Below are 27,106 nucleotides of genomic sequence, written 5' to 3'. Positions count from 1 at the left end.
TGTTCTCTGGCAAGGATGTGATTGTTAAGTGGGAAGCCTTCAAAGGAAAAATTTTGAGAGTGCAGAGTTTGTATGTATGGGTCCTAGCTATGCCTGCCTTTTTGTTGGCTTTGTGGAACAATCTATGTTCTGTGCCTATTCTGGTATCTGTCCCCCACTTTTCCTTCGCTACATCGACGACTGCATTAGCACTGCTTCTTGCACGCATGCAGAGCTCGTTGACTTTATTAACTTTGCCTCCAACTTTCACTCTGCCCTCAAGTTTACCTGGTCCATTTCCGACACCTCCCTCCCCTTTCTAGATCTTTCTGTCTCTGTCTCTGGAGACAGCTGATGTCTTCTATAAGCCTACTGACTCTCACAGCTATCTGGACTATTCCTCTTCTCACCCTGTCTCTTGCAAAAACGCCATCCCCTTCTCGCAATTCCTCCGTCTCCGCCGCATCTGCTCTCAGGATGAGGCTTTTCATTCTAGGACGAGGGAGATGTCTTCATTTTTTAAAGAAAGGGGCTTCCCTTCCTCCACTATCAACTCTGCTCTTAAACGCACCTCCCCCATTTCACGTACATCTGCTCTCACTCCATCCTCCCGCCACCCCACTAGGAATAGGGTTCCCCTGGTCCTCACCTACCACCCCACCAGCCTCCGGGTCCAACATATTATTCTCCGTAACTTCCGCCACCTCCAACGGGATCCCACCACTAAGCACATCTTTCCCTCCCCGCCTCTCTCTGCATTCTGCAGGGATCGCTCCCTATGCGACTCCCTTGTCCATTCGTCCCCACTCCCCACTGATCTCCCTCCTGGCACTTATCCGTGTAAGTGGAACAAGTGCTACACATGCCCTTACACTACCACCCTTACCATCATTCAGGGCCCCAAACAGTCCTTCCAGGTGAGGCAACACTTCACCTGTGAGTCGGCTGGGGTGATATACTGCGTCCGGTGCTCCCGATGTGGCCTTTTATATATTGGCGAGACCCGACGCAGACTGGGAGACCGCTTTGCTGAACACCTACGCTCTGTCCGCCAGAGAAAGCAGGATCTCCCAGTGGCCACACATTTTAATTCCACATCCCATTCCCATTCTGACATGTCTATCCACGGCCTCCTCTACTGTAAAGATGAAGCCACACTCAGGTTGGAGGAACAACAGCTTATATTCCGTCTGGGTAGCCTCCAACCTAATGGCATGAACATCGACTTCTCTAACTTCCGCTAATGCCCCACCTCCCCCTTGTACCCCATCTGTTACTTATTTTTATGCACACATTCTTTCTCTCACTCTCCTTTTTCTCCCTCTGTCCCTCTGAATATACCCCTTGCCCATCCTCTGGGTCCCCCCCCCCCACTCCTTGTCTTTCTTCCCGGACCTCCTGTCCCATGATCCTCTCGTATCCCTTTTGCCTATCACCTGTCCAGCTCTTGGCTCCATCCCTCCCCCTCCTGTCTTCTCCTATCATTTTGGATCTCCCCCTCCCCCTCCAACTTTCAAATCCCTTACTCACTCTTCCTTCAGTTAGTCCTGACGAAGGGTCTCGGCCTGAAACGTCGACTGCACCTCTTCCTAGAGATGCTGCCTGACCTGCTGCGTTCACCAGCAACTTTTATGTGTGTTGTTTGTATGTTCCTGTCAGGATTAAAGGCAAAGTGAGTAAGAATAAGGAACCTTGGTTCTCGAGGGATATTGGAACCCTGATAAAGAAGAAGAGAGATATATATAACATGTATAGGAAACAAGGAGCAAATAAGGTGCTTGAGGAATATCAAAAGTGCAAAAAATACTTAAGAAAGAAATCAGGAGCGCTAAAAGAAGACATGAGGTTCCTTTGCAGTCAAGGTGAAGGATAATCCAAAGAGCTTCTACAGGTATATTAAGAGCAAAAGGATAGTAAGGGATAAAATTGGTCCTCTTGAAGATCAGAGTGGTCGGCTATATATGGAACCAAAAGAAATGGGGGATATCTTAAATAGGCTTTTTTTCATCTGTATTTACTAAGGAAACTGGCATGGAGTCCATGAGAGAAAGGAGCAGAAGTCGGCCATTTGGTCCATCGAGTCTGCTCCGCCATTTTATCATGAGCTGATCCATTCTCCCATTTAGTCGCACTCCCCTGCCTTCTCACCATAACCTTTGATGCCCTGGCTACTCAGATACCTATCAATCTCTGCCTTAAATACACCCAATGACTTGGCCTCCACTGCTGCCCGTGGCAACAAATTCCATAGATTCACCATCCTCTGACTGAAAAAATTTCTTTGTATCTCTGTTCTGAATGGGTGCCCTTCGATCCTTAAGTCATGCCCTCTCGTACTAGACTCCCCCATCATGGGAAACAACTTTGCCACATCCACTCTGTCCATGCCTTTCAACATTTGAAATGTTTCTATGAGGTCCTCCCTCATTCTTCTAAACTCCAAGGAATACAGTCCAAGAGTGGACAAACGTTCCTCATATGTTAACCCTCTCATTCCTGGAATCATTCTAGTGAATCTTCTCTGTACCCTCTCCAATGTCAGCACATCCTTTCTTAAATAAGGAGACCAAAACTGCCCACAGTACTCCAAGTGAGGTCTCACCAGCGCCTTATAGAGCCTCAACATCACATCCCTGCTCCTATACTCTATTCCTTTAGAATGAATGCCAACATTGCATTCGCCTTCTTCACCACCAACTCAACCTGGAGGTTAACTTTAAGGGTATCCTGCACGAGGACTCCCAAGTCCCGTTGCATCTCAGAACTTTGAATTCTCTCCCCATTTAAATAATAGTCTGCCCGTTTATTCTTCTGCTAAAGTGCATAACCATACACTTTCCAACATTGTATTTCATTTGCTACTTCTTTGCCCATTCTTCCAATCTATCCAAGTCTCTCTGCAGACTCTCTGTTTCCTCAGCACTACTGGCCCCTCCACCTATCTTCATATCATCAGCAAACTTAGCCACAAAGCCAAGCCATCTATTCCATAATCCAAATTGTTGATGTATAATGTAAAAAGAAGTGGCCCCAACACGGACCCCTGTGGAACACCACTGGTATCTGGCAGCCAACCAGAATAGGATCCTTTTATTCCCACTCTCTGTTTCCTGCCAATCAGCCAACGCCCTATCCACGTATGTAACTTTCCCGTAATTCCATGGGCTCGTATCTTGTTAAGTAGCCTCATGTGTGGCACCTTGTCAAAGGCCTTCTGAAAATCCAAATATACAACATCCACTGCATCTTTTTTGTCTAGCCTACTTGTAATTTCCTCAAAAAATTGTAATAGGTTTGTCAGGCGGGATTTTCCTTTAAGGAATCCATGCTGAGTTCTGCCTATCTTGTCATATGCCTCCAGGTACTCTGTAACCTCATCCTTGACAATTGACTCCAACAACTTCCCAACTACCGATGTCAAGCTAACAGGTTTATAATTTCCTTTTTGTTTCCTTGCCCCCTTCTTAAATAGCGGAGTGACATTTGCAATCTTCCAGTCCTCCGGAACTATGCCAGAATCTATTGACTTTTGAAAGATCATCGCTAATGCCTCCGCAATCTCCACAGCTACTTCCTTCAGAACACGAGGATGCATTCCATCTGGTCTGGGAGATTTATCTACCTTTAGACTATTCAGCTTCCTGAGTATTTTCTCTGTCGTAATTGTGACTGCGCACACTTCTCTTCCCTGCCACCCTTGAGTGTCTGGTATACTGCTGATGTCTTCCTCGGTGAAGACTGATGCAAAATACTTGTTCAGTTCCTCCGCTATCTCCTCATCTCCCATTACAATTTCTCCAGCATCATTTTCTATCGGTCCTATATCCACTCTCACCTGTCTTTTACTCTTCATATACTTCAAAAATCTTTTAGTATCCTCTTTGATATTATTTGCTAGCTTCCTTTCATAGTTCATCTTTTCCCTCTTAATGACCTTCTTAGTTTCCTTTTGTAAGCTTTTAAAAACTTCCCAATCCTCTGCCTTCCCACTAATTTTTGCTTCCTTGTATGCCCTCTCCTTTGTTTTAACTTTAGCTTTGACTTCTCTTGTCAGCCACGATTGCATCCTTTTTCTATTCGAAAATTTCTTCCTTTTTGGAATATACCTGTCTTGCACCTTCCTCACTTCTCGCATAAACTCCAGCCACTGCTGCTCTGCCATCCTTCCCGCCAGTGTCCCTTTCCAGTCAACTTTGGCCAGTTCCTCTCTCATGCCACTGTAATTTCCTTTACTCCACTGAAATACCGACACATCAGATTTCGGCTTCTCTTTTTCCAATTTCACAGTGAACTCAATCATGTTATGATCACTGCCTCCTAAGGGTTCCTTCACCTCAATTTCTCTAATCACCTCCGGTTCATTACACAATACCCATCCAGTACAGCCGATCCCCTAGTGGGCTCAACAACAAGCTGCTCTAAAAAGCCATCTCGCAGACATTCCACAAATTCTCTCTCTTGAGATCCAATGCCGACCTAATTTTCCCAATCCACTCGCATGTTAAAATCCCCCACAATTATCATAACACTGCCTTTCTGACAAGCCTTTTCTATTTCCTGTTGTAATTTGTAGTCCACATCCCTGCAGCTGTTTGGAGGCCTATAAATAACTGCCATCAGAGTCCTTTTACCCCTGCTATTCCTTAGCTCAACCCATAAAGATTCTGCACCTTCCGATCCTATATCACCTCTTTCTAATGACTTAATATCATTTCTTACCAATAAAGCCACGCCTCCCCCTCTGCCTACCTTCCTATCCTTCCAATACACCATGTATCCTTGGACATTCAGCTCCCAGAGACATGCATCCTTTAGCCAGGTCTCTGTGATGGCCACAATATCATAGCTGCCAATCTGTAGCTGTACAACAAGATCATCCACCTTATTCCTTATGCTGCGTGCATTTAAGTACAACACCTTAAGACCAGTATTTGGTACTTTTTGCTTTGATTGCACTGCAGCTCATCCCAATGGCTACAAATTTGCCCCATCACCTGCCTGTCTTTCCTGACATCTTAGATTTATCACTATCACTCACTATCTTAGATTTATTTCTGTTTTCCTCTTCCTCCAGTCTATCATTCCGGTTCCCATCCACCTGCTAAATTAGTTTAAACCCTCCCCTACAGCTCTATTAAACCTTCCTGCCAGGATATTGGTCCCCTTCGGGTTCAGGTGTAACCTGTCCATTTTGAATAGGTCATACTTCCCCCAGAAGAGATCCCAATGATCCAAGAATCTGAAGCCCTGCCCCCTGCACCAGTCTCTCAGCCACGCATTCATCTGCCTGATCCGACTATTCTTGCCCTCGCTAGCACGTGGCACAGGTAGCGATCCCGAGATTACTACCCTGGAGGTCCTGCTTCTCAGCTTCCTTCCTAACTCCCGGAAATCTCTCTTCAGGACCTCCTCCCTTCTCCTATCTATGTCATTGGTACCAACATGTACCAAGACAACTGGCTGCTCACCCTCCCCCTTCAGAATATTCAGGACCCGATCCGAGACATCCTGTACCCTGGCATCTGGGAGGCAACACACCATGCGGGTATCTCTATCAGGCTCACAGAATCTCCTGTCCGTTCCCCTGACTATGGAATCCCCCACGACTACCGCATTTCTCTTCTCCCCCCTTCTCTCCTGCACAACAGCGCCAGGCTCAGTGCCAGAGACCCGGTCACCGTGGGCATCCCCTGTCAGGTCATCCCCCTCAACAGCATCCAGAACAAGATACTTGTTGCTGAGGGGGATAGCCAGAGGGGTGGTCTCCACTGTCCGGGCATTTCCCTTCCCTCTGCTGACAGTCACCCAGTTTTCTGACCCCTGTAGCCTAGGGATGATTACCTCCCTGTAGCTCATCTATCACCTCTTCACTTCCCCTGATAAGCAATAGGTCATCAACCTGCAGCTCCAGATCCCTGACACGGTCTCTGAGGAGCTGCATCTCAGTGCACCTGGCAATAGAAATAAGGCAAACAAGTAGTGAGGTCATGGAACCTATACAAATTGAAGAGGAGGTGGTGCTTGCTATCTTGAGGCAAATCAGAGTAGATAAATCCCCAGGACCTGACAGGGTGTTCCCTCGGACCTTGAAGGAGACTAGTGTTGAAATTGCAGGGGTCCTGGCAGATGTATTTAAAATGTCGGTGTCTATGGGTGAAGTGCCGGGGGATTGGAGAGTGGCTCATGTTGTTCTGTTGTTTAAAAAAGGATCGAAAAGTAATCCGGGAAATTATGGGCTGGTAAGTTTGACATCGGTAGTAGGTAAATTATTGGAAGGAATACTAAGAGAGAGGGTCTACAAGCATTTGGATAGACAGGGGCTTATTAGGGAGAGTCAACATGGCGTTGTGTGTGGTAGGTCATATTTGACCAATCTATTGGAGTTTTTCGAGGAGGTTACCAGGAAAGTGGATGTAGGGAAGGCAGTTGATGTTGTCTATATGAACTTCAGTAAGGCCTTTGACAAGGTCCCGCATGAGAGGTTAGTTAGGAAGATTCGGTCGCTAGGTATACATGGTGAGGTAGTAAACTGGATTAGATATTGGCTCAATGGGAGAAGCCAGAGAGTGGTAGTGGAAGATTGCTTCTCTGAGTGGAGGCCTGTGACTAGTGGTGTGCCACAGGGATCAGTGCTGGGTCCATTGTTATTTGTCATCTATATCAGTGATCTGGATGATAATGTGGTAAATTGGATCAACAAGTTTGCCGATGATACAAAGATTGGCAGAGTAGTGGACAGTGAGGAAGGTTTTCAAAGCTTGCAGAGGGATTTGGACCAGCTGGAAAAATGGGCTGAAAAATGGCAGATGGAGCTTAATACAGACGAATGTGAGATATTGCACTTTGGAAGGACAGACCAAGATAGAACATACAACGTAACACTCGCAACACGCTGGAAGAACTCAGCTGGTCAGGCAGCATCCGTGGAAACAATCAGTCGACGTTTCTGGCCAGAACCCTTCGTCAGGACTGTAGGGGGAAGTAGAACATACAACGTAAATGGTAGGGCACTGAGGAGTGCAATAGAACAGAGGGATCTGGGAACACAGATACAAGATTCCCTGAAGGTGGCGTCACAGGTAGATAGGGTTGTAAAGAGAGCTTTTGGGATATTGGTCTTTATAAATCAAAGTATTAAGTATAGGAGTTGGAATGTTATGGTGAGGTCGTATAAGACATTGGTGAGGCCGAATTTGGAGTATTGTGTGCAGTTTTGGTCACCAAATTACAGGAAGGATATTAATAAGGTTGAAAGGGTGCAGAAAAGGTTTACAAGGATATTGCTGGGACTTGAGAAACTGAGTTACAGAGAAAGGTTGAATAGGTTAGGACTTTATTCCCTGGAGCGTAGAAGAATGAGGGGAGATTTGATAGAGGTATATAAAATTATGATGGGTATAGACAGAGTGAATGCAAGCTGGCTTTTTCCACTGAGACAAGGGGAGAAAAAAACCAGAGGACATGGGTTAAGGGAAACGTTTAAAGGGAACATTGGGGGGGGGGGTCTTCTTCTGTGATAGACAGGAGCTACAGGGAGGTAATCATCCCTAGGCTACAGGGGTCAGAAAACTGGGTGGGAGTGTGGAATGAGCTGCCAGATGAAGTGGTAAATGCGGGCTCACTTTGAACATTTAAGAAAAACTTGGACAGGTATGGAGGGATATGGTCCAGGTGCAGGTCAGTGGGACTAGGTATAAAAATGGTTCGGCACATCCAAGAAGGGCCAAAAGACCTGTTTCTGTGCTGTAATGTTTCTATGGTTTTCTAGACAATTTCTACAGGCTGTTATGACTGAGCACTACGGTGACATTTTCCCTGACTGGTTACACAACCCCTCCCCCTTTAATCCCTCCCACCCTGTCTCATCTAAAACAATGGAACCCTGGAATATTGAGCTGCCAGTCCTGCCCCTTCTGCAACCAAGTCTACAGTATCATAATTCCAGATGTTGATCCTTGCCCTGATCTCATCTGCCTTTCCTGCAGTACTTCTAGCATTGAAACATACACAGGTCAGAACATAGTCGCACCATGCTCAACTTTTTGATTCCTGGCTTTGTCTGAGGTCTTACCAACACCTGCCTCCACAACCTCTCCACTAATTGTTCTGGCACTCTGGTTCCCATATCACTGTGCAGCACTAGCAAACCTTCCAGTTTAGCAAACTGACTCTTCTGTATGCTAACTCCTTAGCCATGAGATAAACTGTATGATCTTCCTATTTCTGGTCTTGCTAGCACGTGGCACTGGTAACAATCCTGAGATTACAACCTTGTAAGTCCTGTCCTTTAATTTAGCACCTAATTTTCTGTATTTTCTTTGCAGAACTTTGTCACTCTTCTTACCTATGTCATTGGTACCTACATGGACCTTGACCTCTGGCTGCTCAGCCTCCCAATTAAGAATGCTGAGGACTCATTTGAGATACCCCGGACCCAGATACCCAGGAGGCAGCACACCATCCATGAATTTTTTAGTTGTCCACCAAACCTCCTCTTTGTATCCCTAACTAATGAAACCCCTCTCACCATGACTAGCTTCTTCTCCCCACTTCCCTACTGAGCCGCAGAACAAGACTCAAGGCCAGAGACCTGACCACTTTGACTTTCTTCTGCTAGGTCCTCCTCCCCAAACAGGAACCAAGTTGTTGAGGGGGTGGCCACAGTGCTCTCTGCACTAGCTGTTTAACCCCTTTCTCCTTTCTGAATGACACCTTATTCCTTGGGTGTGACGACCTCTCCATATGTCTCATCTTCCACTCTCTCAGCCTCCAGAATGATCCAGAGTTCATCCAGTTCCAGCTCCAACTCTTTAATGCAGAAATATTGGGAGCTGCAGCCATACCTCCTCACCAAAACCTCTCTAGCCAAAGTCTCGGCTCTTCTCTCCCACACTGTCCCACTCTCAGAATAACCACCTTGACTCCATTTTCCACTATTGGCAATTCAGCCAATGAGAAACAACTTCTCCAAACCTTCTGGCTCCTCAGCTCTCCTGCTCTACCTGATGCAACTGGATAAAAACGCTTAACTTTATTGGTTTATCTTTTAAATCGCTGTGATTTTTCCATAATATTAATTTCAGTTTCTGTCAGTTTTTTCTAGATATGGCAATAATAGATTTTCACTAGAGAATCAGCCTTGGCTCTCTCCATTAGCACACTTGGACAGCTATGCTTGAATTTAGCCCTGCTATTTACAGCATATTATACTTCGTCTGTATTGTAACCCCCTTACCATGCAATTACCCATTTGACTGGGCCTAAACAACATAGCTCCATGGTCACTTTACCACAGATAGTCCTTTTTCCCAATCTTTCCCTCTCCTGTCTTTTCTACAACTTCATTCTGACCTGTTATCTCATTTCCAGTTCCAATCTTTAAGGACTTTGACTGAAAATGTTAACTATTTTCTATTTCTATAGATGCCACAAGATTTGCGAATTTCCAGCTTTTTATAACCATATAAACATATAGCAACTACAGCGTGGAAACAGGCCATCTTGGCCCTTCTAGTCCATGCTGAACTCTTACTCTCACCTAGCCCCACCAACCTGCACTCAGCCCATAACCCTCCATTCCTTTCCTGTCCATATATCTATCCAATTTAACTTTAAACAACAACATCGAACCTGCCTCAACCACTTCTGCTGGAAGCTTGTTCCACACAGCTACCACTCTCTGAGTAAAGAAGTTCCCCCTCATGTTACCCCTAAACTTTTGCCCTTTAACTCTCAAATCATGTCCTCTTGTTTGAATCTCCCCCATTCTCAATGGAAAAAGCCTATCCACGTCAACTCTATCAATCCCCCTCATAATTTTAAACACCTCTATCAAGTCCCCCCTCAACCCTCTGCGCTCCAAAGAATAAAAACCTAACTTGTTCAACCTTTCTCCGTAATTTAGGAGATGAAACCCAGGCAACATTTTAGTAAATCTCCTCTGTACTCTCTCAATTTTATTGACATCTTTCCTATAATTCGGCGACCAGAAGTGTACACAACTCCAAATTCGGCCTCACCAATGCCTTATACAATTTCAACATTACATCCCAACTCCTATACTCAATGATCTGATTAATAAAGGCCAGCATACCAAAAGCTTTCTTCACCACCCTATCCACATGAGATTCCACCTTCAGGGAACTATGCATCATTATTCCTAGATCCCTCTGTTCTACAGCATTCTTCAATGCCCTACCATTTACCATGTATGTCCTACTTTGATTAGTCCTACCAAAATGTATCACCTCACATTTTTCAGCATTAAACTCCATCTGCCATCTTTCAGCCCACTCTTCTAACTGACCTGAATCTCTCTGCAAGCTTTGAAAACCTACTTCATTATCCACAACGCCACCTGTCTTCGTATCATCTGCATACTTACTAATCCAATTTACCAACCCATCATCCAGATCATTAATGTATATGACAAACAACATTGGACCCAGTACAGATCCCTGAGGCACACCGCTACACACCATCCTCCAATCTGACACACAGTTATCCACCACTACTCTCTGGCATCTCCCATCCAGCCACTGCTGAATACATTTTACTACTTCAATATTAATGCCTAACAATTGAACCTTCCTAACTAACCTTCCGTGTGGAACCTTGTCAAAGGCCTTACTGAAGTCCATATAGACAACATCCACCGCTTTACCCTTGTCAACTTTCCTAGTAACCTCATCAAAAATTCAGTAAGATTTGTCAAACATGACCTTCCACGCACAAATCCATGTTGACTGTTCCAAATCAGACCCTGTCTATCCAGATAATTATATAACCATCTCTAAGAATATTTTCCATCAATTTACCCACCACTGATGTCAAACTCACAGGCCGATAATTGCTAGGTTTACTCTTAGAACCCTTTTTAAACAATAGAACCACATGAGCAATACGCCAATCCTCTGGCACCATCCCCGTTTCTAATGACATTTGAAATATTTCTGTAGAGTCCCTACTATTTCCACACTAACTTCCCTCAAGGTCCTAGGGAATATCTTGTCTGGACCCGGAGACTTATCCACTTTTATATTCCTTAAAAGTGCCAGTACTTCCTCTTCTTTAATCCTCATACTTTCCATAACTACCCTTCTTGTTTCCTTTACCTTACACAATTTGATATCCTTCTCCTTAGTGAATACTGAAGAAAAGAAATTGTTCAAAATCTCCCCCATCTCTTTTGGTTCCGCACATAGCCGTCCACTCTGATTCTCTAAGGGACCAATTTTATCCCTCATTATCCTTTTGCTATTAATATAACTGTAGAAACCCTTTGTATTTATTTTCACCTTACTTGCAGGCTCGTATCTTCCTTTAGCTTTTCTAATTTCTTTCTTAAGATTCTTTTTACATTCTTTATATTCCTCAAGCACCTCATTAACTCCAAGCTGCCTATATTTATTGTAGATCCGTCTTTTTTTCCGAACCAAGTTTCCTATATCCCTTGAAGAGCATGGCTCTCTCAAACTTTTAACCTTTCCTTTCAACCTAACAGGAATATAAAGATCCTGTATCCTCAAAATTTCACCTTTAAATGACCTCCATTTCTCTATTACATCCTTCCCATCAAACAAATTGTCCCAATTCATTCCTTCTAAATCCTTTCGCATCTCCTCAAAGTTAGCCTTTCTTCAATCATAAATCTCAATCCTAGATCCAGTCCTATCCTTCCCCATGATTACACTGAAACTAATGGTATTGTGATCATTGGACCCGAAGTGCTCCCCAACACATACCTTCGTCACCTGCCCTATCTTATTCCCTAACAGGAGATCCAACACTGCCCCTTCTCTAGTTGGTACCTCTATGTATTGCTGCAAAAAACTATCTTGCACACATTTGACAAAGTCCAAACCATCCAGCCCTTTTACAGAATGAGCTTCCCAGTCTATGTGTGGAAAATTAAAATCTTCCACAATCACAACCTTGTGCTTACTACAAATATCTGCTATCTCCTTAGAAATTTGCTCCTCCAGTTCTCGGTCCCCATTAGGTGTTCTATAATGCACCCCTATAAGCGTCACTATACCTTTCCTATTCCTCAATTCCACCCAAATAGCCTCCCTGGACGAGTCCACTAATCTATCCTGCCAGAGCACCACTGTTATATTTTCTCTGATAAGCAATGCAACACCTCCCCCTCTTGCCCCTCCGATTCTATCACACCTGAAGCAACGAAGTCCTGCAATCACATTTCACTAATAGCTACAACATCATATTTCCAGGTATCAATCCATGCTCTAAGCTCATCCACCTTTCTTACAATGCTCCTAGCATTAAATTAGATGCATTTAAGAAACTCTCCACCTCTTGCTCTCTGTTTATCCTTAATGGAGCAAACAACTTGGTTATCTTTTTCTTCCTTGTCCCCTCCACCTCATTGCATTCCTACTCTCACTGTCGCGTGGCACAGGCATTAATCCCGAGATTACTACCTTTGCGTTCCTTTTTCTCAACTCCCTTCCTAACTCTCTATATTCTTCTTTCAGGACCTCTCCCCTTTTCCAACCTATGTCATTGGTACCTATATGTACCACGACCTCTGGCTCCTCTCCTTCCCATTTCAGGATATCTTAGACACGATCAGAAACATCTCGGACCCTGGCACCAGGGAGGCAAGCTACCATCCAGGTCTCCGGACTGCGTCCACAGAATCACCTATCTGACCCCCTAACTATTGAGTCCCCTATTACTACTGCCCTCCTCTTCCTTTCCCTACCCTTCTGAGCTACAGAGCCGGACTCTGTGCCGGAGGCACGGCCACTGTTGCTTCCCCCAGGCAAGCTGTCCCCCGCCCCCCCAACAGTACTCAAACAGGAGTACTTATTGTTAAGGGGCACAGCGGCTGGGGTACTCTCTATTACCTGACCCTTCCTCTTCCCCCTCCTAGCCGTGACCCACTTGTCTGCCTCCCGCGGCCCCAGTGTGACCACCTGCCTGTAACTCCTCTCTATCACCTCCTCGCTCTCCCTGACCAGATGAAGGTCATCGAGCTGCAGCTCCAGTTCCCTAACGCGGTCCCTTAGGAGCTGCATCTCGGCGCACCTGGCGCAGATGTGGACGTTCGGGAGGCTTGGAGACTCCAGGGCCTCCCACATCTGACACCGAGAACAACAAGCTGCCCTCACACTCATACTTCCCCCCTCCTCAAATGACAACAAAAAATGAATACCAAACCTTCCTCGCCTTGGCGGTTTCCGCCTAAGCCTGTTAAGCCTCCACTCTGCTCCGGGCTCAATCCGCAGCCCGCAAAGTACGCTGCCCATTGTATAAGGCTCTGTTCCTTTTAAATATTCCGGGCTTCACTGCCCGATGCCACACACCTGTGCAGTCCTGCTTCTCTGAATGCCGATGAAAAAAAACCCGAAAAATTCAAAACAGCTTCCTCTGCACTCCTGCTCCGATTCTCAGACTTCCTTCTCCTTTTCAGTTCTTATTTTCAGATTACCAGCATCTACAATTCACTTTTTTATTGTTAGCTGATAATTATCACCTAAGGTATTGAAGCATTGCTAATTTGCCAGACATACCTTCTTTTTAAATCATATAGACCTCTGCCACATTGGGTTGACTGCACCAGAGAAGTCCACACAGCCATTGGTAATATTCCTTGTCTGTGGTCAGCAGATCTGCTACTGAAACCTTAATCCATCTCTTAATTTTACTATTTCAACATATTTGGTTGGACTCCCTCACTTTGCTTCTCTGGTTACCAAGAAGGCTTCGGAGATGGTGCAGACTAAGTTCACCAGGATACTGTTTGAATTTGAGTACAAGTTTTCAGGATAGGTTGGCCAAACTTGACACTTTTAAAGTAAAAGAGGGAAAGTTCAGAGGAGATGTTTTGTTTTGCCCTGATGCCTGGTATACAATTCCACCACAGCAGACATGACAGTGGAATGAAATTTAAACAGGCGCAAGAACACGCAGTGGGGTCCAGGATCAGCCATGATGAAATAGAGGTGCAGACTTGATGGACTGAATGGCCTAATTCTGCTCCTATGCCTTATGGTCTTATGGAACTGTAACCACAACTCCTTATCTCAAAGAAGAGAAAATCTGCAGATGCTGGAAATCCGAGCGACACACGTAAAATGCTGGAAGAACTCACCAGGCCAGGCAGCATCTATGGAAAAAAATACAGTCGATATTTCAGGCCAAAACCCTTTGTCAGGACTGGAGAAAAAAAAGCTGAGCAGTAGACTTAAAAGGTGGGATGGGGGGAGGGGAGAGAGAACCACCAGGTGATAGGTGAAACCTGGAGGGGGAGGGATGAAGTAAAGAGCTGGGAAGTTGATTGGTGAAAGAGACAGAAGGCCATCAAAGAAAGAAAAAGGGGCGAGGAGCACCAGGGAGAGGTGATGGATGGGCAAAGAGATAAAGTGAGAGAGGGAAAAAAGGATGGGAAATGGTGAAGGGGAAGGGGCGGGTAGGGGCATTAGTGGAAGCTTGAGAAATTAATGTTCATGCCAAACAGAATATAAGATGTTGTTCCTCCAGCCTAGGTGTGGTCTCCAGTTTATCGGTGAGACCCAACATAGATTGGGAGACTGCTTAGCTGAATATCTACGCTCCGTCCGCCAGAACAAGTGGGATCTCCTAGTGGCCACCAGTGTTAATTCTACTTCCCATTCCCATTCTGATATGTGCGTCCATGGCTTCCTCCACTGTTGTGATGAGGCTACACTCAGGTTGGAGGAACAACACCTTATATTCCACCTGGGTAGCCTCCAACCTAATGGCATGAACATTGACTTTTCAAACTTCCAGTATTGCACCCTTCACCATTCCCCACCTCCTTTTCCCTCCCTCACTTTATCTCCTCATCATCTCCCTCTGGTGCTCCTTCCCCCCTTTTCTTTCTTTCTGTCTCTTTCACCAATCAACTTCCCAGCTCTTTACTTCATCCCTCCCCCTCCAGGTTTCACCTATCACCTGATGTTTCTCTCTCCCTCCCACCCCACCTTTTAAATCTACTCCTCAACACTTTTTCTCCAGTCCTGCCGAAAGGTTTTGGCATGAAATGTCGACTGTGCTTTTTTCCATAGATGCTGCCTGGCCTGCTGAGTTCCTCCAGCATTTTGTGTTACAACTCCTTATCTCTCAGGATAGCTATAGATAAGGATAAGTATGGTCTTATGGCTGTGTACTGAGCCTTCTCCTTTTCTCTCCGTATACACATGACTGTGTCTCCACCCACAGCTCCAATCTGCTAATTAAATTTGCTGACGATACTACACTGATTGACCTTATCTCAAATAATAATGAGGCAGCCTACAGAGAATAAGTCATAATCCTGACACATTGGTGACAAGAAAACGACCTCTCCCTCAATGTCGTAAAAATGAAGGAGCTGGTGGTGGACTACAGGAGGAATGGAGACAGGTTAATCCTATTGACATCAATGGATCTGGGTTTGAGAGGGTGAACAGCTTTAAGTTCCTCAGCATACACATCACCGAGGATCTCAAGTGGTCTGTACATACTGGCTGTGTCGTGAGAAAAGCATGATAGCGCCCTTTCCACCTCAGACGGTTGAAGAAGTTTGGCATGAGTCCCCAGACGTTAAGAACTTTCTACAGGGGCACAATTGAGAGCATCCTGACTGGCTGCATCACTTCCTGGTAGGGGAACAGTACTTCCCTCAATCACAGGACTCTGCAGAGAGTGGTGCAGACAGCCCAGCTCACCTATAGATGTGAACTTCCCACTATTCAGAGCATTTACAAAGACAGGTGTGTAAAAAGGGCCCAAAGGATCATTGGGGACCCAAGTCGCCCCAACAACAAATTGTTCCAGCAGAAACAGTACCGCAGCTTAAAAGCCAGGACTAACAGGCTCCAGGACAGCTTCTTCCACTGGAGCATCAGACTGATTAATTCATGCTGATACAATTGTATTTCTATGCTATATTGACTGTTCTGCTGTACATACTATTTATTAAAAATTACTATAAATTGAACATTTAGACAGAGACGTAACGTAAAGATTTTTACTCCTCATGTTAGTAAAGTCAATTCAATTCTTATCGTCTTATGGAATGGAAGGATACAATTATGAACATGCAGGTGGGGTTGTAGATATTTGCAAATACAACAAAGTGAGGCATTTATCTATAATGAAACCCAAAACACATTTTATTGAACTCCAAAACCTACACATCAAAAGCACACTGAAAAACCTTTTATGTAAACATCATCATGTCAGATCAGCCTCTTCAAGTGAAACCCCATTTCAGTGTTGGTGGTTGTGAATTATGTACATTAATCCCAATTACATTACCATACACAGGCTCTCCCCCACGCCCCCAGAATTTAGTAAACCGACATTATGATTCAGTAAACCTGTCTGGAGCTCGGTTCCTGTGTCCCACTGGTGGAGGAACAGCAGGTGCTTCTGGCTCATCCAGAGGTGTGTTTACACATTCACGGTCATGTTGTAATGCTAGGCCATGGCAGTGGAATCCTCCAAATCTTGGTGGGCTGGTTTAAGGTGATCAACCGAAAAACGTTTTTCTCACCACTCCAAAGTGTGGTACAGGCCATTGTAAGGGGGCCCAAAATGATGTTGGCCCAACGGGAACCCAAGGGTGCTGTACGCCATGATGGGAGGTAGGAATAGATGCAAAGGAATTGAGTTTACTGAGAGGGTAGGACACTGCCGACCAGTCAGGAATGAAATCACCTGGCACTTGTAACAGTTGCCCATATACCACTCAGCCACGGACGACTGCAGGTTCTATTTAGGATCTGTTCTGAGCCCTAGCAGCACCCATGGGAGATGATCATGCAGCACTCGTTGCTCAGGGAAGCCCTCAGAGCAGCCTTTAAGGAGCGGTGAAACCACTCACACAGGCCATCGGACTGCGGGTGATGTAGCCTAACAAAGAGGTTCTGGGCCATCGCAGCTCAGAGGTCTGAAATGAACCAGGTACCCGAGTCAGAGGAAATATCAGATGGGGTGCCAATCCGAGCAACCCAGGGGCTGATGGACGCCCGAGCTGAGTCTGCAGCTGTCTTTGATTCTAGAGGGACAGCCTCTGGCCATCTGGTGATACAGTCCACCGTGGTAAGTAGGTGCACGAAACTGGGGGTGGGGGGAAGGTGCCGTGCTAGGAAGAGACCAACAAGGTCCATATTGACATGGTCAAACTGTCGCTCAGGGACCTCAAAAGGTGGCAATGGCGCCTGAACATGACGGTTAATTTTTATCCGCTGGTACTCCACACAGGTGTGCAGTCCAATCACGCACGTCCTTTCTGAGGCTGTGCCAAACAAACTTTAGTGCACCGTACTGTTTGTGAGGTCTTCTGGCCCGGATGAGAGAACCCATGTACGGAGTTGAAAGCAGTCCATCTCCAGTTTGTGGGCACGATGGGGGTGAGGGTAACCAGTTGAAACATTACACAGGAGAGAAACCACAGCTTCCCACATTTAATGTCAGCCAACTGCAGGCTTGGGACTGCTGTTCATTAAGCCTGGACATCTGGGTTAGTAACATAGTCAATTGCCATAGTCAATCCCTATGTGTCTGACCTCAGCAGCTGACCGTGAGAGGCAATTGGCTGTGGCATTATTTTACCCCTTGATATGTTGTATATCCCTTGTGAACTCTGATATTTAAGTCAGGTGGTATTGTTGCTGTGCAGACAAAAATTCTGATATTTTGGCCATCGTGTGCACAAGGGGCTTGTGGTCAATGAATGCTGTGAAATGGTGACTCCTAGAAGCAAACAAAAATGCCAGATAGCCAGATAGAGACCGAGAAGCTCACAGTCAAACGTGCTGTACTTCCTTTCAGGGGGTGCGAAGCTGCCGGCTGAAGAAGGCGAGGGGTTGCCACACACCTCTGACCAACTGTTCGTGCACAGCACCCACAGCACAGTCTGAAGCTTCAGTAGCAATGGCCTTGGGTGCATTGGGGAGCGGGTGTGTCAGTAGGGTCACTTTAGAAAGAGCTATCATCAAATACCCTGGTCATGTCTGCTGACCGGTCAAGCACGGAACTGGAGTTATTGCCTTTAAGTGCGCTATACAGGGGAAGCATAAATTCAGCAGCTTACGGAATGAAGTGGTGATAGAAATTCACCATGCCTCAAAACTCCTGTAGTTCTTTAGTAGTTTGGAGAGGTGGGAAGTCCATAATAGCAGTTACCTTTGGCAGGGTTTTTGCACCTTCCACGAAGATCTGATGGCCAAGGAAGGCAATGATTGACAGCACAAACTAGCATTTAGATTATGAAGACACGTAGTCCTCTTTTATTGTCATTTAGTAATGCATGCATTAAGAAATGATGCATTATTTCCTCTGGTGTGATATCACAAAACACAGGACAGACCAAGACTGAAAAAACTGACAAAACCACATAATTATAACATATAGTTACAACAGTGCAACAATACCATAACTTGATGAAGAAGTCCATGAGCACAGTAAAAGTTCAAAGTCTCTCCAAATGTCCCACATCTCACGCAGACGGGAGTAGGAAGAAAAACTCTCCCTGCCATGCCGACCACAATCGGACTCCAAAAACTTGGAGCTCTGATCAGCTCTCCGACACCGAGTACTGAGCGCCATCTCTGTCTGAACGATTTGACCTCCTTCTCGGTCACCAAAAGCAGGCAAGGCCGGGGATTTTTAGGCCTACCCTTCGAAAGATTCCCCACCACACAGCAACGACAGCAGCGAACGGGCGTTTCAGAAATTTCTCCAGATGTTCCTCTGTGCTTTCACGTCCATTCTCCATCAAATCAGAATTGTCCACGGCCCCTATTTAACAGATACGATATCATTTTTCACCGGAGGGCTGCGCACGCGCAGGCGCGCCGCCATCTTCTCCTCCTGCCAGGGTTAATTATGAACTCGTGTTGGCTTAAGTGCTTGAAAAGTGTGCGGAAATTTAAATTTGTGTTTGGATTTGGACACATTGGTAACAAGTAGCCTCTAACTAGATCAACTTTGGAAAAAATTAACTTTCTGGCTAAACGTGCCAAAAGGTGTTGAATGTGTGGGACCGGGCAACCATCGGGGATGGTGGCCTTGTTAAGGCATCAGTAATCATTAGGTGGGCAACAATCACCGTTGGACTTAGGACCATATGGAGGGGTGAAGCCCAGAGGCTATTTGACTGGCATACAATGTCGAGTCTCTCCATGTTCAGTGAGATGGAGGAACTGAGCGAAATACTTGTTAGTAGGGAAGTGGTGTTAGGTAAATTGAAGGGATTGAAGGCAGATAAATTCCCAGGGCCAGATGGTCTGCATCCTAGAGTGCTTAAGGAAGTAGCCCAAGAAATAGTGGATGCATTAGTGATAATTTTTCAAAACTCGTTAGATTCTGGACTAGTTCCTGAGGATTGGAGGGTGGCTAATGTAACCCCACTTTTTAAAAAAGGTGGGAGAGAGAAACCGGGGTATTATAGACCGGTTAGCCTAACGTCGGTGGTGGGGAAACTGCTGGAGTCAGTTATCAAAGATGTGATAACAGCACATTTGGAAAGCGGTGAAATCATCGGACAAAGTCAGCATGGATTTGTGAAGGGAAAATCATGTCTGACGAATCTCATTGAATTTTTTGAGGATGTAACTAGTAGAGTGGATAGGGGAGGACCAGTGGATGTGGTATATTTGGATTTTCAAAAGGCTTTTGACAAGGTCCCACACAGGAGATTAGTGTGCAAACTTAAAGCACATGGTATTAGGGGTAAGGCATTGATGTGGATGGAGAATTGGTTAGCAGACAGGAAGCAAAGAGTGGGAATAAACGGGACCTTTTCAGAATGGCAGGCGGTGACTAGTGGGGTACCGCAAGGCTCAGTGCTGGGACCCCAGTTGTTTACATTATATATTAATGACTTGGATGAGGGAATTAAATGCAGCATCTCCAAGTTTGCGGATGACACGAAGCTGGGTGGCAGTGTTAGCTGTGAGGAGGATGCTAAGAGGATGCAGAGTGACTTGGATAGGTTGGGTGAGTGGGCAAATTCATGGCAGATGCAATTTAATGTGGATAAATGTGAAGTTATCCACTTTGGTAGCAAAAATAGGAAAACAGATTATTATCTGAATGGTGGCCGATTAGGAAAAGGGGAGGTGCAACGAGACCTGGGTGTCATTATACACCAGTCATTGAAAGTGGGCATGCAAGTACAGCAGGGGGTGAAAAAGGCGAATGGTATGCTGGTATTTATAGCGAGAGGATTTGAGTACAGGAGCAGGGAGGTACCACTGCAGTTGTACAAGGCCTTGGTGAGACCACACCTGGAGTATTGTGTGCAGTTTTGGTCCCCTAATCTGAGGAAAGACATAGAGTCATAGAGGGAGTACAAAGAAGGTTCACCAGATTGATTCCTGGGATGGCAGGACTTTCATATGAAGAAAGACTGGATGAACTGGACTTGTACTCGTTGGAATTTAGAAGATTGAGGGGGGATCTGATTGAAGCGTATAAAAACCTAAAGGGATTGGACAGGCTAGATGCAGGAAGATTGTTCCCGATGTTGGGGAAGTCAAGAACAAGGGGTCACAGTTTGAGGATAAAGGGGAAGCCTTTTAGGACCGAGATTAGGAAAAACTTCTTCACACAGAGAGTGGTGAATCTGTGGAATTCTCTGCCACAGGAAACAGTTGAGGCCAGTTCATTGGCTATATTTAAGAGGGAGTTAGATATGGCCCTTGTGGCTATGGGGATCAGGGGGTATGGAGGGAAGGCTGGGGTGGGGTTCTGAGTTGGATGATCAGCCATGATCATAATAAATGGCGGTGCAGGCTCGAAGGGCCGAATGGCCTACTCCTGCACCTATTTTCTATTTTGGCAAACTCAGCCTTCGCAGTTGCCAGCCTTTCATGGGCATGGACTGGTGGGCCAGTTGTGGAAATGTGGTGCTTGACCCCATGTTTTGCAACTGTAGTTGAGAATGTGGGCTGGTGAGGTTTAGGAATTCTCCCAGCAGTTGAGTAAACTCATATGCGGTGGTGTATGCGTTGTGGGGAACTTACTGAGGGAGCAGGGTAATGACCCAAAATCGTTCACATCCACAAGCTGGCACTTCTTAAGATTAACTTTGTCCTTGGGCACACAGGAAATCTGCATCGAGCTGGGGGCCTTGTTGATCAGGCTTATCGAGGTAGAGAAAGGAGGAATGATACACTGCTGCCCGGCTGAGTGTAGACTACCAGCTATTTTAGCAAGCTCCCTATAGTCCTTCATGTATGCATTAGCGAGGGCTATGTGAACTTGATCAGGCATTTGCTGTATGAAGAGTTATTTTAAAAATAAAACAAGGATGGCGATTGCCCAGGAGAGACAGCATGTGGTCCATTGGCTCTGAAGGTTTACTGTTGCTGAGACTGGGTAAGGAGAGCAACTGACTGATGTGCTCAGAATCTGATAGTCCAAAGGTCTGTGAAAGGTGAGTTTTCACCAGTTGGTACTTATTGTGTTCAGACGGGTGTTCCAGTAGACTCACCACTCTCTCAGCCATGGAACTACTGAGCAACACCACCACATAGAAATATTTGGTGTTTTTGGCAGAGATTTCTCACAGAGCAATCTGAGCCTCAGCTTGTGCAAACCACGCGACGGCATTTTGCCCCCAAAACTCTGGCAGTTTCCAGGCAACTATGTTGGCTGACATATTGGTCACAGAGAAATGGAGTTCTTCTGTTTAAGAAGGGCAACAAGGTTAATCCAATAAATTATTGGCCTGTTTTCACTACTACATCAGTGGTAGTGAAAGTGATTTTTACGTATGAGATTGACTCGCAATTGCCTAAGCAGGGTTCATTTGTGATAGCATGGCTTTGTGTGGGGCAGGTCAGCCTTACAAATTTGATTGAGTTTTTTGAGGAAGTTATTGTTGAAAGTAGGGCAGTGGATGTTGTCTATATGGACTTTAGTTAGGCATTTCACAAAGTCCCTCCTGTTAGGCTAATCAAAAAGATCATGGGATACAGAACAACATGGTGGATTGGGTTCAAAACAGGCCATATAGAAGAGAATGTTTTGAAGCAGGGACATTTATCTGACTGGGGGCCCATGACAAGTAGTATTCTTTAGGAATCTGTGCTGGGATCTTAGTTGCTTGTGATATACAAATGATTTGGAATAAGATGTAGAGGGACTATCTAGTAAATATGCAACACTCACAACACGCTGGAGGAACTCAGCAGGTCGGGCAGCATCTGTGGAAACGATGAGTCAACGTTTCGGGCCGGAACCCTTCGTCAGGACTGTAGAGGGAAGGGGCAGAGGCCCTATAAAGAAGGTGAGGGGAGGGTGGGAAGGAGAAGGCTGGTAGGTGCCAGGTGAAAAACCAGTAAGGGGAAAGATAAAGGGGTGGGGGAGGGGAAGCAGGGAGGGGATAGGCAGGAAAGGTGAAGAAGGAATAGGGGGAAGCACAATAGGTACACCTATTCCTTCCTATTGTGCTTTCCCCTATTCCTTCCACTACACTTCAGAAGTAATTAATGTGAAATTCACATTTTTCATTCTATCAACAGAAAATTTGAAATCAAAAGCAAAAAGAAAGGAACTGAAGCCTAGAGTAATTGTCACACTTAGTTTCAGGCTGGATTACAATAATGACTTTATTATGAATTTGTTACTGCATCTTTATAACTGTTTGTTCTGTTTGTTATTTTTCCAGTACACAGAAAGGATGGATCTGCAGCATTTCATATCTATAGGAGATGACAGCAGCCAGGCAGCCGGCTTCCGACTGCATCTAGGCAACGGGGAGGTGAAACTGAAGGTATCTCAACTAAAGTTCCGATCTGTCCACATATTAACTTAGTTTCTTTATAATATTCATGCTGTTGTTTTAATGCTCAAAATTATTTTAAATGGATTTGAAGACCATAAGACCATAAAATATAGGAGCAGAATTAGGCCATTTGGCCCACTGAGTCTGTTTGCCATTCCATCATGGCTGATCCATTATCACTCTCAGCCCCAGTCTCCTTCCATCTCCCCGTATCCTCTTATGCCCTGACTAATCAAGAATCTATCAAGCTCTGCCTTAAATATACATGAAGACTTGACCTCCACAGCTGCCTGTGGCAATGAATTCCACAGATTCACCACTCTTTGGCAATCCTCTGTTCAGGAATTGTAACAAGAATTAGCCAGGTAAATTATGAAGCTAGGTAAGTTACATAAAATACTGCACCTCTGTTCAGGAAGTGTAACAGGGATAAGCCAGGTAATTCACAGGCTGGGGAATCTAATGACATTGGTAGGGATGTTATGGGAAAGGATTGTGGGGACAGGATTAATCTACATTTGTAAACTCTGCGGATATCAGAACATAGCAAGTTGGATCATCAGTGGCCAAGTAAGAACTTCTGCTTCCAGCTTCAGCAGAGTGGTGGAGTCAGCAGCATTTTAAAATTTGTTTTCTAGTTATCAAAGAGAACCAGGCACCAGTGGAGCAGCTATTTTTCTGAGTAGACGTGTTTGAGCTGCGAGCACTGTGTTCGAGTATGATGCTTCGGTTTGTGTGACTTCTGTAGGAGGAGAGAAATCAGGTCACTTCAGGCAAGGCAGGAGGGCTGGGAGCCATAACATCAGGTGAGAAAGTGGAGGGATTAAGAGGAAGGTTAATGTCATGCTTGGTGTATCTGTAAAGACAGGGTAATAGACAAGATGGGATGGACTGGTTGAAGTGTTTTTATTTTGATACTAGGAGTAAAGGTGATAAACTTTGAGCATGGATCAATATATGGAACTATAGCCATTGGAGAGATTTGGTTGAGAGAGGAGCAGGAATGGATACTTAATGTCGCAAAATTTCAATGTTTTGGGAAAGAGAGAGAGGGAGTTCCACCCTCCTCAGTAAATTCGATTCCCTTCCACATCTGAAAATCGTTCCACCCTCCTCAGTAAATTCAATTCCTTTGCACCTCTCAAAAGCATTCTACCCTCCTCATAAATTCAATTCCTTTTCACCTCCAAACAGCGTTCCACCCTCCTCAGTAAATTCAATTCCTTTTCACCTCTCAATAACGTTCCACCCTCCTCAGTAAATTCAATTCCCTTCCACCTCTGAAAAACCTTCCACCCACCTCAGTAAATTCAATTCGATTTCATCTCTGAAAAACGTTCCACCCTCCTCAGTAAATTCAATTCCTTTTCACCCTTCAACCGTGTTCCTTTCTCCTCAGTAAATTCAATTCCCTTTCACCTCTGAAAAACGTTCCACCCTCCTCAGTAAATTCAATTAATTTTCACCTCTCAACAGTGTTCCACCCTCCTCAGTAAATTCAATTCCTTTTCACCTCTCAACAGATTTCCACCCTCCTCAGTAATTTCAAATCGCTTCCACCTCTGAACTGCGTTCCACCCTCCTCAGTAAATTCAATTCCTTTTAACCTCTCAACAGCGTTCCACCCTACTCAGTAAATTCAATTCCCTTCCACCTCTCAACATCGTTCCACCCTCCTCAGTAAATTCAATTCCCTTCCATCGCTGAACAGTGTTCCACCCTCCTCAGTAAATTCAATACCTTTTCACCTCTCAACAGCGTTCTACCCTCCTCTGTAAATTCAATTCCTTTCCACCTCTGAACAACGTTCCACCCTCCTCAGTAAATTCAATTCCTTCTCACCTCTCAACAGCGTTCCAGTCTCATCAGTAAATTCAATTCCCTTTCACCTCTGAAAAAAGTTACACCCTCCTCAGTAAATTCAGTTCCCTTCCACCTCTCAACAGCGTTCCACACTCCTCAGTAAATTCAATTCCCTTTCACCTCTGAAAAAGGTTCCACCCTCCTCAGTAAATTCAATTAATTTTCACCTCTCAACAGTGTTCCACCCTCCTCAGTAAATTCAATTCCTTTTCACCTCTCACCAGCGTTCTACCCTCCTCTGTAAATTCAATTCCTTTCCACCTCTGAACAACGTTCCACCCTCCTCAGTAAATTCAATTCCTTTTCACATCTCAACAGCGTTCCAGTCTCATCAGTAAATTCAATTCGTTTCCACCTCTGAACAACGTTCCACCCTGCTCAGTAAATTCAATTCCCTTCCACCTCTCAACAGCGTTCCACCTTCCTCAATAAATTCAATTCCTTTTCACCTTTCAACAGCGTTCCACCCTCCTCAGTAAATTCAATTACCTTCCACCTCTGAACAGCGTTCCACCCTCCTCAGTAAAGTCAATTCCCTTTGCACCTCTCAACAGCGTTCCACCCTCCTCAGTAAATTCAATGCCTTTTCACCTTTCAGCAGCGTTCCACTCTCCTCAGTAAATTGAATTTCCTTTCACCTCTGAACAGTGTTCCACACTCCTCAGTAAAGTCAATACCTTTGCACCTCTCAACAGCGTTCCACCCTCCTCAGTAAATTCAATTCCCTTTGCACCTCTCAACAGAGTTACACCCTCCTCAGTAAATTCAATTACTCTTCAGCTCTGAACAGCGTTCCAGCCTCCTCAGTAAATTCAATTTCCTTTCACCTCTGAACAGTGTTCTACTCTTCTCAGTATATTCCTTCCTTTTCACCTTTCAATAGCGTTCAACCCTCCTCAGTAAATTCAATTGCCTTCCACCTCTCAACAGTGTTCCTCCCTCCTCAGTAAATTCAATTCCCTTTCACCTCTGAAAAACATTCCACCCTCCACAGTAAATTCAATTCCTTTTCAACTCTCAACAGCGTTCCACCGTCTTCAGTAATTTCAAATCGCTTCCACCTCTGAACAGCGTTCCATCCTCCTCAGTAAATTCAATTCCTTTTCATCGCTGAACAGCATTCCACCCTCCTCAGTAAATACAATTCCTTTACACCTCTGAACTGCGTTCCACCCTCCTCAGTAAATTCAATTCCTTTTCACCTCTCAACAGCCTTCCACCCTCCTCAGTAAATTCAATTCCCTTTGCACCCCTCAACAGAGTTACACCCTCCTCAGTAAATTCAATTACTTTTCTGCTCTGAACAGCGTTCCACCCTCCTCACTAAATTCAATTCCTTTTCACCTTTCAACAGCGTTCAACCCTCCTCAGTAAATTCAATTGCCTTCCACCTCTGAACAATGTTCCACCCTCCTCAGTAAATTCAAATCCTTTTCACCTCTCAACAGTGTTCCACCCTGCTCAGTATATTCAATTCCCTTTCACCTCTGAAAAAAGTTACCCCCTCCTCAGTAAATTCAATTCCTTTCCACCTCTAACAGCGTTCCACCCTCCTCAGTAAATTCAGTTCCCTTCCACCTCTCAACAGCGTTCCACACTCCTCAGTAAATTCAATTCCCTTCCACCTCTCAAGAGCGTTCCACCCTCCTCAGTAAATTCAATTCCTTTTAACCACTCAACTACCTTCCTCTTTCCTCAGTAAATTCAATTCCTTTTCAGCACTCAGCAGCATTCCACGCTCCTCAGTAAATTCAATTCCATTTCACCTCTCAACAGCGTTGCACCCTCCTCAGTAAACTCAATTCCCTTCCACCTCTCAAGAGCGTTCCACCCTCCTCAGTAAATTCAATTCCTTTTCACCTCTCAACAGCGTTCCACCCTCCTCAGTAAATTCAATTCCCTTCCACCTCTGAAAATCGTTCCACCCTCCTCAGTAAATTCAATTCCTTTTAACCTCTCAAGAGTGTTCCACCTCCTCAGTAAATTCAATTCCTTTTCACCTCTGAGCAGCGTTAGCCTCCTCTGTATATTCAATTCCCTTCCACCTCTCAACTGCATTCCACCCTCCTCAGTAAATGCAATTCCCTACCACCTCACAACAGTGTTCCACCCTCCTCAGTATATTCAGTTCCCTTCCACCTCTCACAGCATTCCACCCTCCCCACTAAATTCAATCCCTGTTCACCTATCAACAGCGTTCCACCCTCCTAAGTAAATTCAATTCCCTTCCACCTCTGAACAACGTTCTACCCTCCTCTGTAAATTCAATTCCTTTTAACCTCTCAACAACGTTCCACCCTCCTCAGTAAATTGAATTCCCTTCCACCTCTTAACAGCGTTCCACCCTCCTGACTAAATTCAATTCCCATCCATCTCTGAACAGTGTTCCACCCTCCTCAGTAAAGTCAATTCCCTTTGCACCTCTCAACAGAGTTACACCCTCCTCAGTAAATTCAATTACTTTTCAGCTCTGAACAGCGTTCCACCCTCCTC

General features: G+C 45.1%; 1 protein-coding gene across 3 annotated transcripts in view; it reads left to right on the top strand.

Annotated features, from left to right (window-relative positions):
* LOC140211434 (signal-transducing adaptor protein 1-like) overlaps window positions 1-27,106 on the top strand; it is a 300,629-nt gene that overhangs the window by 51,210 nt on the left and 222,313 nt on the right. For all 3 annotated transcript variants that reach the window (XM_072281142.1, XM_072281143.1, XM_072281141.1), the window contains one exon: window positions 22,634-22,738. In XM_072281142.1, the coding sequence (XP_072137243.1) occupies window positions 22,634-22,738 (105 nt within the window). The remainder of the gene's footprint in view (window positions 1-22,633; window positions 22,739-27,106) is intronic.

The sequence above is a fragment of the Mobula birostris genome, chromosome 17, assembly GCF_030028105.1.
Source record: "Mobula birostris isolate sMobBir1 chromosome 17, sMobBir1.hap1, whole genome shotgun sequence".
NCBI lineage: Eukaryota > Metazoa > Chordata > Chondrichthyes > Myliobatiformes > Myliobatidae > Mobula > Mobula birostris.
This window is presented reverse-complemented; position numbering and strand designations above follow the sequence as displayed.